The 14,090-nt window shown below is 39.3% G+C and overlaps 1 protein-coding gene across 1 annotated transcript; it reads left to right on the top strand.

Annotated features, from left to right (window-relative positions):
• The first annotated feature begins 428 nt into the window (after window positions 1-428).
• On the top strand, window positions 429-4,301 carry LOC127764668 (GSH-induced LITAF domain protein). The gene is made up of 3 exons (XM_052289577.1): window positions 429-773; window positions 3,714-3,840; window positions 3,937-4,301. Exons 1-3 carry the CDS (start codon window positions 520-522, stop codon window positions 4,018-4,020), a joined length of 465 nt encoding a protein of 154 aa, XP_052145537.1. The 5' UTR covers window positions 429-519; the 3' UTR covers window positions 4,021-4,301.
• Window positions 4,302-14,090: the final 9,789 nt, after the last annotated feature.

Below are 14,090 nucleotides of genomic sequence, written 5' to 3'. Positions count from 1 at the left end.
AATTCCCTTAATAGGAGGTTTCCAAAATACGTGGGGTTTTTTTCAATGGCAGGTGGAAGTAGAGGACGCGGTGGGGCCTAGGGCTTGTATTCACGCACGTGGAGGGGGAGTGGCACGCAGGGGAGCGCCCGATCCAGCTCCCCTGCGCCGGTCGCCCAGATTGAAGTAATTTTGAGCATTTCTAGAAAAAAAAAAGCCCAACTGTGTGGAAGGCGCCGGTCATAATCAAGGTCTCGTAATTTTTCCTATCTTCAACATTTGCTTTGTTACGTTTTTGACTAACTACATTTTCTAGAAGAGTTTTATGGAGTATTACGAACGATTACACATAAAATCCTATAAAATTTTCCAACGAAAATATTTTTTTCAGACCTTTTACAAACGTATACACATATAAATATCTTCTCCGTTTCCAGGCTTCCAGCCCACAACCTGACAGCCGCGGCGAGACAAGTCAAGATTCAAACCAACCCAACCCAACCCAACCGCCGTCACCGACGACCGGCCACCACCACCACCATGGCGGCCAAGGCGGCGTTCCCCGCGCCGGCCGGCGACGAGCCGGCGATCGGCATCCCGTACCACCCGGCGGCGGCGGGGGCCCAGGGCGGTTACTACTACGCGCCGGACCCCTACGCGGTGGGGATGCCCCCGCCGAACGCGATCTACTCCGGCGCGCCCAAGGGGGTGCCCCTGCAGCAGACCATGTTCCGCGACACCCCCGCGCCATTCCACTGCCAGGCCTGCGGCGCCGCGGCCGTCTCCTCCCTCCGGTGAGAACCCGCCGTACTCGCCCCCCTGCAGTCTTTTTATTGTGGCCTTTACCTGCGATTCGAAGGGATAGATGTGGAATTCGAGCGGTTGATAGGTCGAGATTGCCAGCATTCGGTGTATTGATCTGCAACGAGTACTAGATTGTTCGGTAGTCTAATCTGCACCGTGAAAAGGGAGAAGAAGAAATCGATACTTTCTAGGTTGTCGAAACCAGAGAAGCTCAAGCCCTGGTGGAGTTCCCCATGTTTTTCATGTCATCTGTTTCTTGTTATTCGTTTGCTCTTATCCAAGTCGCATTCACGATTGGCTTTCTGTTAAGTTGAGTTTCTATAGGGGAGGTGAGAATTTGAGTTATTGTTAAATTATGAATCTGATGATATGAGGAAGAGAATATAATAGGTTCATAGTATATCAGTTACAAACTTGTAATTACTCTCCCATTTTAAGGTTTACAACAGATGCAAATCAAGGGCCTAAGTCTGCTTGGACAACATAATCCTTACCAGTGCTTCTGTATCATCTTAATGTAATTGGATGAGTTCAATAAAAGATTCCATTATCTGAAAACATGAACTTACAAATACTACTCCCTCCGTCCCTAAATATAAGGGATTTTGGTTGGATGTGACACATCCTAGTACAATAAATCTGGACAAAAGCTTGACTAGATTCGTTGTACTAAGATATGTCACACCCAACCAAAATCCCTTATATTTAGGGACGGAGGGAGTAGAAGAAAAGCATTCTTCCATCTGGTAGAAAACACTTTGAAGAGTTCCTTGTGTTCTGAACCCTTCTAGGTCAGCTGAAATAACATGTCAGAGCTTGTACTGGAAGCTAAAAGTTACACGAACATATTTAGCTTTCTTCTTCTAATGAAGAGTCTCGAGCGCTAGAGTTAATCATGCACTTAGGACATGTAACACCTAGTTTAGCTAATATATAACATGACCATCGTAATAAAGCACAATAACAGAAATTGGCAGTCATATATACTAGCCACTTTGTCGCACGTTGCGTGACTTTGATGCCCACATTGACAAGTATGTAAAAGTTCTATGAGTAATGTCTATTGGATATATGTGCGGAATTTCAATTTTTATATGAAGAACTTGATAAAGAACTACTATGGATTTTATTTCATTTTATTTTTTCATCTTAAATTGAATAAATGTTTAACTTATCAAGTGTATAAATGTCTTTCGGTTTGAAAGAAGAAGATTCATTTTAATAGAATTCATATTTTATTAGTAGAAAAGTTTATTTTGATTTTTCTTTTAAAGTTGGGTTTCATGGTATAATGGATAATCATCAGTCTGTTTAAGCTCCAGTCACATGAAGAAAAGAGGATGGAATTTCTGCTTTCCGGCTGCTATTAGGAAGGAATTTATAATGGTTCAATTAAGCCCATTATTCTGTTTGGGCCATCGATTACTCAGAGCCACCAACAAATTGCTTTGTTTCCATCACTGGTGGAACTCTTCCCTCTCCTTTTCTCCTGGAAGCCTCTTGAAGCCTCCAGACAACCCCTTCTTTATTTTGACCTTTTGATTCTTTGTTGGTCTCTATATCCAACGGTAAATTTTGTTTCAAAGCTGTATCTGACGGCCATTAGTCTTTTGATGATGTGGCAAATTCTCCACTCGAGAAAGAATAATTCTTTCACTACTTTAGATTAGATCTATATATATGGATGTTTGTGAATTGTAACATGGTAGCCATCTACTTCCACTAACTTGTCACTTGTGTTATTTAGTAGCCTCTGTACTCAATGAACAGGTCCGAAGATACAATTTTTTTCCCAGTCCATGGGAGGTATTGTGTGGCAGAGGTATTTTTTTATGTTACTTGGAAGGTATTGTACCTCTATTGACAGGTATATATCTCCTGCCACTGTAGGAACCAAATTATAGCATATTTTTATAGCATTGCGAAAAAAAGGAACCAAATTACATCTTGAGCTAAGCTCATTTTCAGTTTTTGAACTGCTGCTGAGACCATCTAATTGGCTGTGCTAAGGCTTACTGAAGCTCATCTGAGCTTGCATGATTCTTGGAATTGTTTGCAATCAGCTCTATATCTGAATTGAGTGTTACTCTGTTTTTAAATGACCGTCTTTCGTATGTTTCCTGGCAAGATTGCTGCCCACATTGCTAAGTGTCTGTTGCATTAAGTCCTTACATCTGAAACAACTTTTGGTGAACGATATTAGTCTTTATGTTTGAAAGGTGTTATTTTTGGGATTATATAGAAACAAGTATTAGAAGACAAACTGTATCAAAAACAGTCTACTTGTTTCAACCATATATACAAGAGAGGCGCAGTATACCTTTCTAGTGGGGTCTGCCCTTTATTATTATTATTATGTTCGTAATTGTATTTGCATTTATGAGGCGCAAATCAGATGGTGCCACTAAATATGATGAAGTGGCACTATATGAGTTTTGTTACTAGTTTTGAATTGGGCTTTGAAAAGAACCAAAGACCATCTAAATATTTGCCTGCATTATCTGTTCTAGTTAACTCTGAATGGTTGCATGAGCTACGGATTGAGACAATTTGTCAGATTTTTTTGTGAACCGAAAATCATGTGTCAGCTTGGTGATGCAAGATTTGACTGCTGACTGCTGAGTAGTGAGTAATGGTTTTATATGCTAAAGTTGGCGATGCAAGAATGGGCACGAATAACACATTTCTTGTATTTATTTTCCTGATAGGGAAATGAACTGGCACACCATAGTTAAGCCTGAGCCCCATATTGATACTATAAATTTGGGTCTTAGTGCATTATTTTAGTTGTAAGTAGCTGTCGATTTGTGTGTTATGATTTCCTACTCCACATATCAAGACCAGTAGCACCAATACCATACCAAACAAATCATTAGGTGAAGCTTCATTACTTAAAAAAACACACTCATGGCTGTTGTTGCTTTGAACAGGTCGAAGCCAAGTCTAGCATCAGTTGTGGCTTGCATGATGCCCTTCATGATGGGCGTCTGCTTCCTTTGTCCTTCCATGGATTGCCTCTGGCACAAATACCACTACTGCCCTAGCTGTGGGGAAAAGGTTCGCCATCGTCTTGTCCAAACGCTGTTCTCCCATTGAGCTTATTCTTTCAGTTTTTTTTTTTTCAACTTTCTTTTGAATGCACTCGATCTGCAGGTGGCTGAGTTCAAGAAGTCGGATCCGTGCCTCGTTGTGGATCCAACTCGCTGGTCTGAACCGAGCTTCGCTGTGCCTGCGTAAGAACATACCCTCTTGATATCCAAACCGTTTCCATGGATGAGAACTATGCATTGTTCTTGTGTGATCTGCTCTGTACATAGAGAAGGCAACTACCTTGTTGTATACCATATATATGTATCTAAACCGCTGTATTTTTGCTAAAGTAATGAACTGTTTATTCATGTTTGTCACTCGATCATCTGACGGGGTTCAATTTAGACATTTGCATATTTATTCGCGGTTGCACCAATTATATACATATCCAATCCTAGCTATGGGTTGGCTGCATTTAATTATAAGTAAATCAATTGTCATTCCTTATTATCAGTTTGTACTTCCGAAGGAAAAGAGTCAAGTTCTTTGGGGGGAGGTCTAACGCGCGAGTTGCTAAATTAAATGCGATTCCATTTATTAAAAATACTTCCTTAGCTCAAATAAATCCCAGAAAAATCTAGGAATTATAGAATCAAGAAAAGTATTTAATAAAATTTTATCTGACCCACTTTTATATTGGAATTTATTATTTAAAATTAGATCTTTCCTTCTAGGCTTTTATAATCATTTCTAATAATTTCTTGCCGGGCTTCATTTCCTCGGCCCGATTGAAGGAGGGAGGCAAATAGAACTTCGACAGAGAGAGAAAGAGAGGATGCAGGCTTGGGCTAAGGAAGGGAGAGAGGAGAGGAGTGGGCCGGATTCAGCCCAAAACAAGAGAGGGAATTTAATTAACTTTTTAATTTAAATAATTGCTGAGATGATCTTTCATTTATTAAAAAATACTTCCAATGCTCAAATAATTCTGGGAAAAATCCAGAAAATACTTGGGCATACAAAGTATTTAATAAAATTTTATCTAGCTCAAGTTTATGTTTAAATTTTTCATAGATTTTATTCACACACTTGCTTTAATTATTAAATAAATTCTAAAAATTCCTTTTTCACAACAATTTATAATTTAGTGATTTTCAGGGTGTGACACCGCTCCTCCTGCACGACACGCACAAGGCTTGGCCTGTTGATGTACTCCATCATGATATAGCAACACGGGCAGGCTCTGCCATCGCCGCCCCTCTTCATCTCTCTGTGTGTCGTGGGATGCTCAACAAGGTACGGGTGGCCCTGGCACGCCTCGAGGCACCGTGGCTCGCGAAAGCACTCCACCTCACCGTAGTTGATCCCTCTATGGAAGCACTTCACGGTGAGTTTCCCTAGTCCTCGGGTCCTGCACCCTATGCACCACACCCTCGACTTCCTCTCGATCTTGTCGAGGCACTTGTAGTGCTTCATGGTGGGCGGCCACAATGACGGGTGTCAAGGGGGGAGGGGGGGTCCCTTGGACAGCGGGGAGTGGAGAACCCTCCCCGAGAGTGAAGATTCGACTAGGGGGTTAGTAGGCGAGCGGTGCGAGGTATCTGCGATCACAGCGGTTTCATGGGGCTCGGCCGCCCTGCGAGAAGGAGGCAGGAGGTTATACAGGTTTAGGCTACCCAGAGGTGTAATACCCTACTCTTGTGTTGGTGTTTTTTGTTTTCTCTAGATCAGCTAAATACAAGAGAGGCCTTTTCAGGCTACAAAGCGAAATAACTGACATAGCAGAAAGCAACCCTTCATCCGTATCTATTACCCTTCCTTTTATATTCCAAGGAGGGGCTCACATTATTACAAATCTACTCTTAGTCTTATCTCATCAGCCATCTTGTTGTTGCCAGCTGGTTCCCTTATGCAGCCCTCAAGAAACCCATCAAGTCTTATGGTTCATATTACCCCGGGTTCCCAGGCTTCGTCTGAGACAGTTGGGCCTCCGCCAGTGTGCTCACCACGTGGTGCGTGGTGGGCCCGACGAGGCCCGACCTGCCCGAAACAGTGCCACATTTGCTTCTCTACCCATTTGGCTAAATCAAGTGGTGCAGGGCATGTGCGGCGCGTGTCCCAGGCGCCACCGTCCAAAGTGACTCAACACTGGCGTCTTGTCCACGTCCTTTCAACTTAGACTGGCCAGGGATCCCCCTATAAACCTGTTTCATTTATGGCGGGGCGTGCTGCCTTACAACTGATTGTGGAGCACGCCCAACTTCCCGGAAGTTTCTGAGGTCGCGTCCTATTGCGCTTAAAGAAGGTTTATTATTCCTTGATGAGTTTCTCGAAGGCGTCGTTGACGAAAGAATATCTTGAGATTGTGTGTCTTGTACCTTCTGTCGCCCCTCTGAGTAGAGGGGCGCGAGCTATACAAGGTCCAAGGTGAGCCCTGGGCCCGAGGCAAGGCCGGGCCCGAAGCACACCTTGGATCACGCCTTTATGCTTGGCAAGCCTCGTCACCCTTCTTCCTTGAGCAACGTGTGACTTGTAGGGGCTAAGGCGAGCTCAGGGCCCAGAGCTAGGCCGAGCCCGAGGCAGATCTTATCTCATCCTCTTAAGATATAGGTCTTGCATGTTTTTACGCCCTCTTGCCGAGGGTTGTAGAATCTGCAAGGGCTAGGGTGAGCCCGGGGTACGGAACAGGGCCGGGCCCGAGACAGACCATAGGCTATATTTTTAAGGCATATTTGGGGTATGCTTGGGGCCCGAGCCAGGCCCAAAGCTACTTCTATACTCGGAGTTTTGGACCATATACGCAGTATCCCTCCTCAGCCAGAGAAAATCCCATATAGGAAATCTTAGGTGGGCCCAAAGCCCTCCGGAAGGGCCCCCTAGCTACAACACCCTAGGGTTACCTTTTATTTTTAAATATAGTGCTATTTATTTGAGAATGATCCTTTTGCCGTATAAATGGGTACGTGGGTTCCCATTTCACCGACAACGGGGTCCTGGACGGGAGGCGGCTTGTGGTTCGTGTAGTTGTGCGGTCTCTTATAGGGGAATCGAGGAGTTTTGGTTACATCATGCGGCTGAGACGCAAAGTGTGAAGCGAGTGCTGCCGTAGATGCCAGGTGGTGGTCTTGGATGATGCCACCGAAGGCCCAGGTGACACCATAGAGGCTGACGCCACCACATTCTTCACTGTCGATGACGGCGTCTTGGTGTTTGTGCCTGATAACCATGGTCACCGTCTCGTACTGGAACAATAGTGTCACCACGAACTCGGCGATCACCGCGCGGTACAGCTCCAATGTCCCTGCCACCAAATCAGCCTCTGCGCATGCGGCACTGCTCACTCTCTCGCACCTAAACCCCTCTGCCAACCCTCCTAGCCACGCCGCTGGCCCTCCAGCAGCCGGCGCTAGAGTGCATGTGAGCTTTGCTTGAGAGAGAGAGAGAAGGGAGGAAGAATCAGAGAAGGAGAACTGGGGCTTACAAGTGGGCCCCACTATTTTTTTTATGTTTACCCTTGTGGTTATACGTGGGACCCGCTTCTATTTTCGGTTTCTTTGATGACCGGGTGCCATGTTAGCACACTTGGACCAAGTGAAACCGCTCGCAAAACTAACGAGGGAGTTGATTTGCACCGGTTTTCGAAGATGGGGGAGGCATTATACTCGGTTTTGTGGTTGAGGTATACGATTTGACCAAGGACAAGAGATGAGGGAGGCAAAATAGACTTAATCCAAATATTGAAAATACTATTGGTAATGTGTAGTATTAGGAAGTATTGGTGGTAAACCAAACATTGACAAAATTACTATTCAAAATACCAATATTTTGGTATGGCAAATTTCGGCTTCAAACCAACTAGCCCTTACATACATTTCCCTCTAAAACATTCTAAGAAAACATTTGTTGAGACAAAAATGAAATGGTATAAATTCGTCTAAATTTTATTTTATTTTTGATTTACATGAAAAACGCATACACGCACATACACCACACTCACACAAAACTCTTAACCCACATTAAAAAGGACCATTAGAAAATCTTCAGCATCAGTAAAATCATATTAAAAGTACATCCACGTGAGGAAAAAAAAATAAAAATATCATGAATACACAATTCCAAAAAAAATATAAAAATATACGTGATTCGCTTAGGGAACGGATCTTAAGCAATGCAAAGCATTGTCATCATCGCTAAGCGGAGTGGCGACAGCGGTGTGGTGTCGCGGGAGAAGAGGAGAGACTAAGACCTTGGGTATGGCACGACTAAAACACCATGCCACCGTGCTTCTCGAATTCATTAGAAAAATGATTCAATAATACTATACTGTTATTATAAATATAGTGTTGTAGAAACCGGTCAAACATATATGATTAACGCTATTTAAAATTTCACAAATATTTTTTCTTGTAATAGATATGTAAATATTTTAAATTCTGCACAATATAATCGAAGTACGTTGATGACAAATATAACTATAACCATATTTCTTTAGTTGAACGTAATTGAAGTATTTAAAGTGGTCAAACACACGGAATATATCAGCCAACTTGTAGACAATACGAACTTCAAACGAAGTAAATAGCACACTTTTTGTTGTATAGAAATATTACTATATTGCACACATTTACTTCTTATTAGTCGAGAAATCATCCGTCCGCCCTTTCACGTCCCACCTAGCATGGTCACAATTGACCTCCTGAAAATCAGAAATAGCCTGTTTTTTCAACTTCATGCATATTCCATAGTTCATTCTTAATTGTATGGACGCCTAATCATGAAAAATATAATCTCCATAAAACTAAATGTTTCGTTGCAATACATGGACATCTTACCAATAAACATGTAACACAAACAGATCAATAAGAGCATTACTAAAAAATAGGTAGCATAAATAGCATGTAATTTTTCATATCCAAAGAAGTCCTGCCATCCAAATAGTTGTTTCCATTGAGGCATCTAACATTTGAACCAATGCGGCGCAGATTGCAAAGCCTGCACAAAAAAGAAGAGTGCAGCATGCAGCCTTCCACGAGAGACAAGAGCCGCTCCGAATAGCCAAGGAAGACATGCCTATATATGTATGAGTACAGAGTACTACACACACATATAATTGACGACAGGACTGATCAGGGGAGAATCAAAATGCAGATGAGCAGCGTATAAACACATGCACATAGGCATTAGGCAAGTCATCCTTGGCTACCGAATCAGCTCTTGTCCTCATGGAAGGCCCCTCCTCTACTAATTAAGCTCTGAAATTAACCCTCTCAAATCTGAATCTTTCATGCATGGCTTGCTCTGCTTCATTACGCATGTCTTCAGGTATATATAGCACAGAAAAGGTATATGTGTGCAGGGAATAATATTAGTTGGACAATGCAGTGTAAATGCATTTATATATTTGTCCTAGATACCCATATCTCCCCTCAACAACTTCGTCTGCTCTTTGACATCTATACATTTTGTAGTACCATCGGAATATATTCGGTTAGGTTAGGTTTTGACAGCTTATGGTCATGGTCTATCAGCTCATTTTTCGCTCGGCACATGCCCAATACTGTCCGTGTCCGTCTATTTCTAAGGTCTACAAGGCAACACGTCTCAAATAGGTTCAATTGTCAAGTTTGGTATGGCTCCGACTCCAAGCATTCTCATAAATATATATAGAGTTCTTAGACTCTAAATATAGTAGTTTAAAAGTTAACTTTTAGGCATAAAAATATGAATATGACGGCCTACTAAAATAACTTCGAGCTACTCTGAACTTCAACTCTAAGGACTCCTTTGGAGAATAATCATGATTCTGTTTAATTCTTATAAAAACTCTCCTAATTTTTTTCAATTTAAAAGAGGCCTAAAATTTGTTTATTTATTTGGATTGGCAAGAAAATTTGTAATAATTGAACTTTATCATGTATTACAAATAAAATGGCGGAGCTAGGTCCTTTTATCATGTTTCATCTTTTAAGCCAGAATCTATTGTTTAATAGAGCTGGCCCTGGGGAAACTTTTTTTTTATTTTTAGACCGTTTTATGTTTTAGTTTTATTAATAGACCATTCCAAAATATATTTCTAAATCTGAACCTTTTGGTGTGGCCTAATAACTCTATCACGTCGCGTGCAGTGGGTGTGACAATTTTGTCTTGCCATGCCAGCGAGAGCGCGTGATCAAAAAAACGCTGCCACGCAAGCGCCCGCCGGCGTGGCCAAATAATGTTGCCCCGCTAGTAGGAGCGGCGTGATAGTATAGGCCAAAAGTTTCAGTTCTTGAAAATAAATTTTGGATAGGTTTATTTTTAAAAGGCATGTCTTTTTAAAATTAAAAATTAAAAAGGTTCAAAAAATATTTAAAAATCGCCCTGGGGCTGTTCCTAACTGGTTTCGTCCTTGCAAATACCCAACTCCAAAAGCTCTTGTAGTAGGAGCCCAATATATCAAGCGGGTCCAATATATCATGTCTTTTCCTATCCGGTATACATACACACCAATAGATACTACAATAGATTTGCTGGGGCATATAAATGATGAACCTAAAATAAAAGGTAAAATCTAATTCCCGCGCGCGAAATAGTCTTACAGCGCGACGCCATGCGGTAGTCATCGAAAGATGTGAGTATTCATGTAGTACTAGTCTATTTAAAATTTTTGATGAATTATATATTTCAAACCATATATTATTTTTAACACCCGTTTTAACCATTGAACTTCACTCAAAATATATGATAAAATAAGTACAATATTGAATATATTAAAATATTTAAAATTAATTTAGTTAAATGTTAGAATTAACTAAGCTCTATAATGAAAGTAACTTTTTATAGCATTAGAAGTAATTACATATAAGTGTTAAAAATATCTTCATAGGTAAAGTGTAGATTTACAAGTAAATACATGCCTTTTTTATCCGAGGTAAACCATATGTGTGTATAGATTATTGTTTTTGATAAATGCAACTTATTTTATATAAGAAGTAACTCTTTAGAAAATAGGATCAACTATTCACAGTATTACTATTAGAAGTAACTCTTAATAATATTAGAAGTTACTACATTCCTAGAGAAAAGTAACTTAAAAAAATAGAACTGACCTTTTACGATGTTAAAAATAACTGCACTGCCAGAGGGAAGTCATTCTTCATGGTATTAAAAGTAACTATACCGCTATAAGGAAGTAACTCTTCATAGTATTCGAAGTAACAACATTGCTACAGAAGTAAATAATCTAAATATATTCAATATTGAGCTCGTTTTGTTATATATTTTCAATAGAGTACGATGGTTCAATCAAATCTTGAAAACAATATATTGTTTAAAAGATATAAGTCACCAAAGATTTTAAAAGTAATAGTGAAATGGTACTAGACTCCATTAGCATGTGAGACGTGACTACATAGTACTAAAAGTGGAAATGCACTATGACACCTCTTTTTTTTTTAACAAAACTACGTCTGAGGGACGTGATGCTTCTATTTTTAGCAAGTACATTCATCGTTGTTTAGGACTAGAGAGCTATCACTCTTGTTGTAGTCACTTTAATACATACATAGTATACCTACACATCTGTATATACAAATAACAATAACATCGAATCATTCATGCTACAGTTGAAGGAAATTGTACACTCAATCAATCTCCTTCTACACTAAAAAGTAAAAACATCGATCCCAACAAAGTATAATGTTGACAATCATTTAAGTCATCACTACTAGGAAAACTATTCTCCAAAATGGGTCTTCGCAGACGGACGACCGGTCCGCCTGTAGGAAGTAATCTGAAAGAACTGAATTATATATTCGTGATATGGGGAAGTAATCTAAAATATAAGTTTCAAACCCAACCTTACCTACCTTGGTTAACATTGTTAACATTATACTTAAAACTAACTTCCAAAATTCTATCATGGCTGCTGACCATCCACCTGTTCCGCAAATTTCAAATCCATTGTCCCTTTTGACATTTTGCCTGCCTTTTGACATTCTCTCCAACTGAAACTTTGTTGTCTTTTTGACCCTGTTAATTTGTTTTGTCTCCAGATAGAAGTCACAGATTATAATGGATTTCAACATCTTTCCATCTGTGCCTGTATGCATGTGTTCCAATGGAATAATGATCATGTTTTCATTAATCTGGGAACGTGCATGATGCCCAAGTATATCAAAAGTTGCTGAATTGGGAATCTGAGCTCTTTTGATAAACTAGTTTAGTTGATTACTCCACTTGTCTTGATGCAAACAAAAAGATGGATCGATCTAACTTTACTTCAATATTTTGGATGCAGTAGAAGATATTTTGGCACAACTCCTGTTAATACAAAAATGATCCATCTCATCAGCATCTCAATCTCTATAGCTAGCTTGCTAGAAGATGCTTTGCTACTTTCCCTCTTGGCACCTTTTGATGGAACAAAAATGCATCCTTTTGGTCAATTAATGCTACTTCCTGCATCCCACATACGCATTGACCACTTTACTTGATCATGGACACTCTCTGGTTTTTAATAGGTAACATCATTACCTTTTGAATGTATGTTCCGTCTTATTTAAAAAAATATAATATAAAAAAACATGTTTATGGTACCTTTAATGATAAATCAATTCACAATAAAATTAATAATACTTAAGTATTTTTTTAATAAGATGAATAATCAAAAGTAAGATCAAAAGTTAACAACATAATCTATTAAAAACCGAAAAAAGTATTATTTTTCAACAACGGAGACTAGAGGAGAGGCTTAGACCAAATAGCGCAAACATGGAAAAACATCTAATATATGTTGAAGGGGCTGCTTAGAAGATTGATTGCTAAAATAGCATAAATATTAATACTATACCCATGAGTTTCATGGTTTCATCTTTATATGAAGTTCCCCTCTTAATTATCCCCGTTTCTTGAAATATATGGAACTATTTTCCAAGTATATATGTAGATATATATTATATACAGCCTAGCAGTCCTCATTGCATGGTAGTAACTGTATATAAGTAGTACTATTATTATATGTATGAAGTTTCACACTTAGAAATTTTACTTTACAGTATGAGCTGCAATAACCCACATTCTTGGTGACTTCATTCACTTCAAAATAACAAATACTCCAAAATTCCATACTAAAAGATATATGACTATCAACAGAAAATTAGGATGGCATGTTCCAAAATTCCATATATAAATATGATCATGACATGGATGAATTTTTATCAAATATTAACCCAAAAAAAAAGAAAAATGGGGAAATGATGAAACCATCTATTATTATCTATCCTTTATATTTTACTCCCTCCATTCCATATTGTAGGTCGTTTTAGTTTTACCTAAGTCAACTTCTCTAACTTTAACTGAGTTTATCTAGCAGCTTATTTACTATGTCATTTACACCTAGCCGGTGGGATAATTAATTTTCAGTGGTTATATAACATTACCAAAGCAAGAAATTAAGCACCCCTAACTTAAAATTCTCCGACATCTATAATAACAAATAAATGTAGTATCAAAACATATTTCAAATGGTGGATTAATGAAACTAATTTGTTGCTGTAGATGTCTATGTATTTTTATATTATAAACTCGGTCAGAATTAGAGAAGTTTGACTTAGGACAAAACTAAAACAAGAACAGAGAGAGTATGATCCTATATATGATTTTTCAGAATATCTAATAATTTTCATAAGATCTCTAACTGTTTATTTTTGTGTTCCAAAACCTCTTATACTCTCTTGTTATGAATACTAGTCCTTGATTGAGGAACACTTTTTATGTAACGGTTCCTTTTTTACTTGGCATCGAATACTATCTATGTACAAACATTAATTAACCGCTCGTATTGTTTGAGAAAAATATAAATATTTAAAAAGATACCAAACTATCAAAGCACCTAATTATAACTATACTACTTACATTCATCAAAACATTGTAATTTAAAAGTTTTTATTGGTCAAAGATAAAATCACACTGGCCAACAGTACTGGCAAGTAAAAGAGATCAGAGAGAGTGTAGTTCCAATCTAACATCGGAAAAATGCTCTTGACCAATCCTTACCCAGGAACCAACCACATGTTGAAGGTTGGTCGAATAGATGGTTGCAAAATAGAACCATAGCGGAGCTGGCCCCTAATCTAGTAAATATGATCCCTAAAAAGATTAGCAAGCATCCTACCATAGCACAAACTTTAGAAAATCATGGGTGGACTGCTGATATCAAAGGAGCACTCATTGTCTAAGTCATTGTTGAGTACTTGCGAGTTTGGGACTTGGTGGACGGGGTAATCTTGTAGGATGGCATC

Source organism: Oryza glaberrima, chromosome 2, assembly GCF_000147395.1.
Source record: "Oryza glaberrima chromosome 2, OglaRS2, whole genome shotgun sequence".
Classification (NCBI taxonomy): domain Eukaryota; kingdom Viridiplantae; phylum Streptophyta; class Magnoliopsida; order Poales; family Poaceae; genus Oryza; species Oryza glaberrima.
Note: the sequence above shows the minus strand (reverse complement) of the source record. Positions and strands in the feature narration are given on the sequence as shown.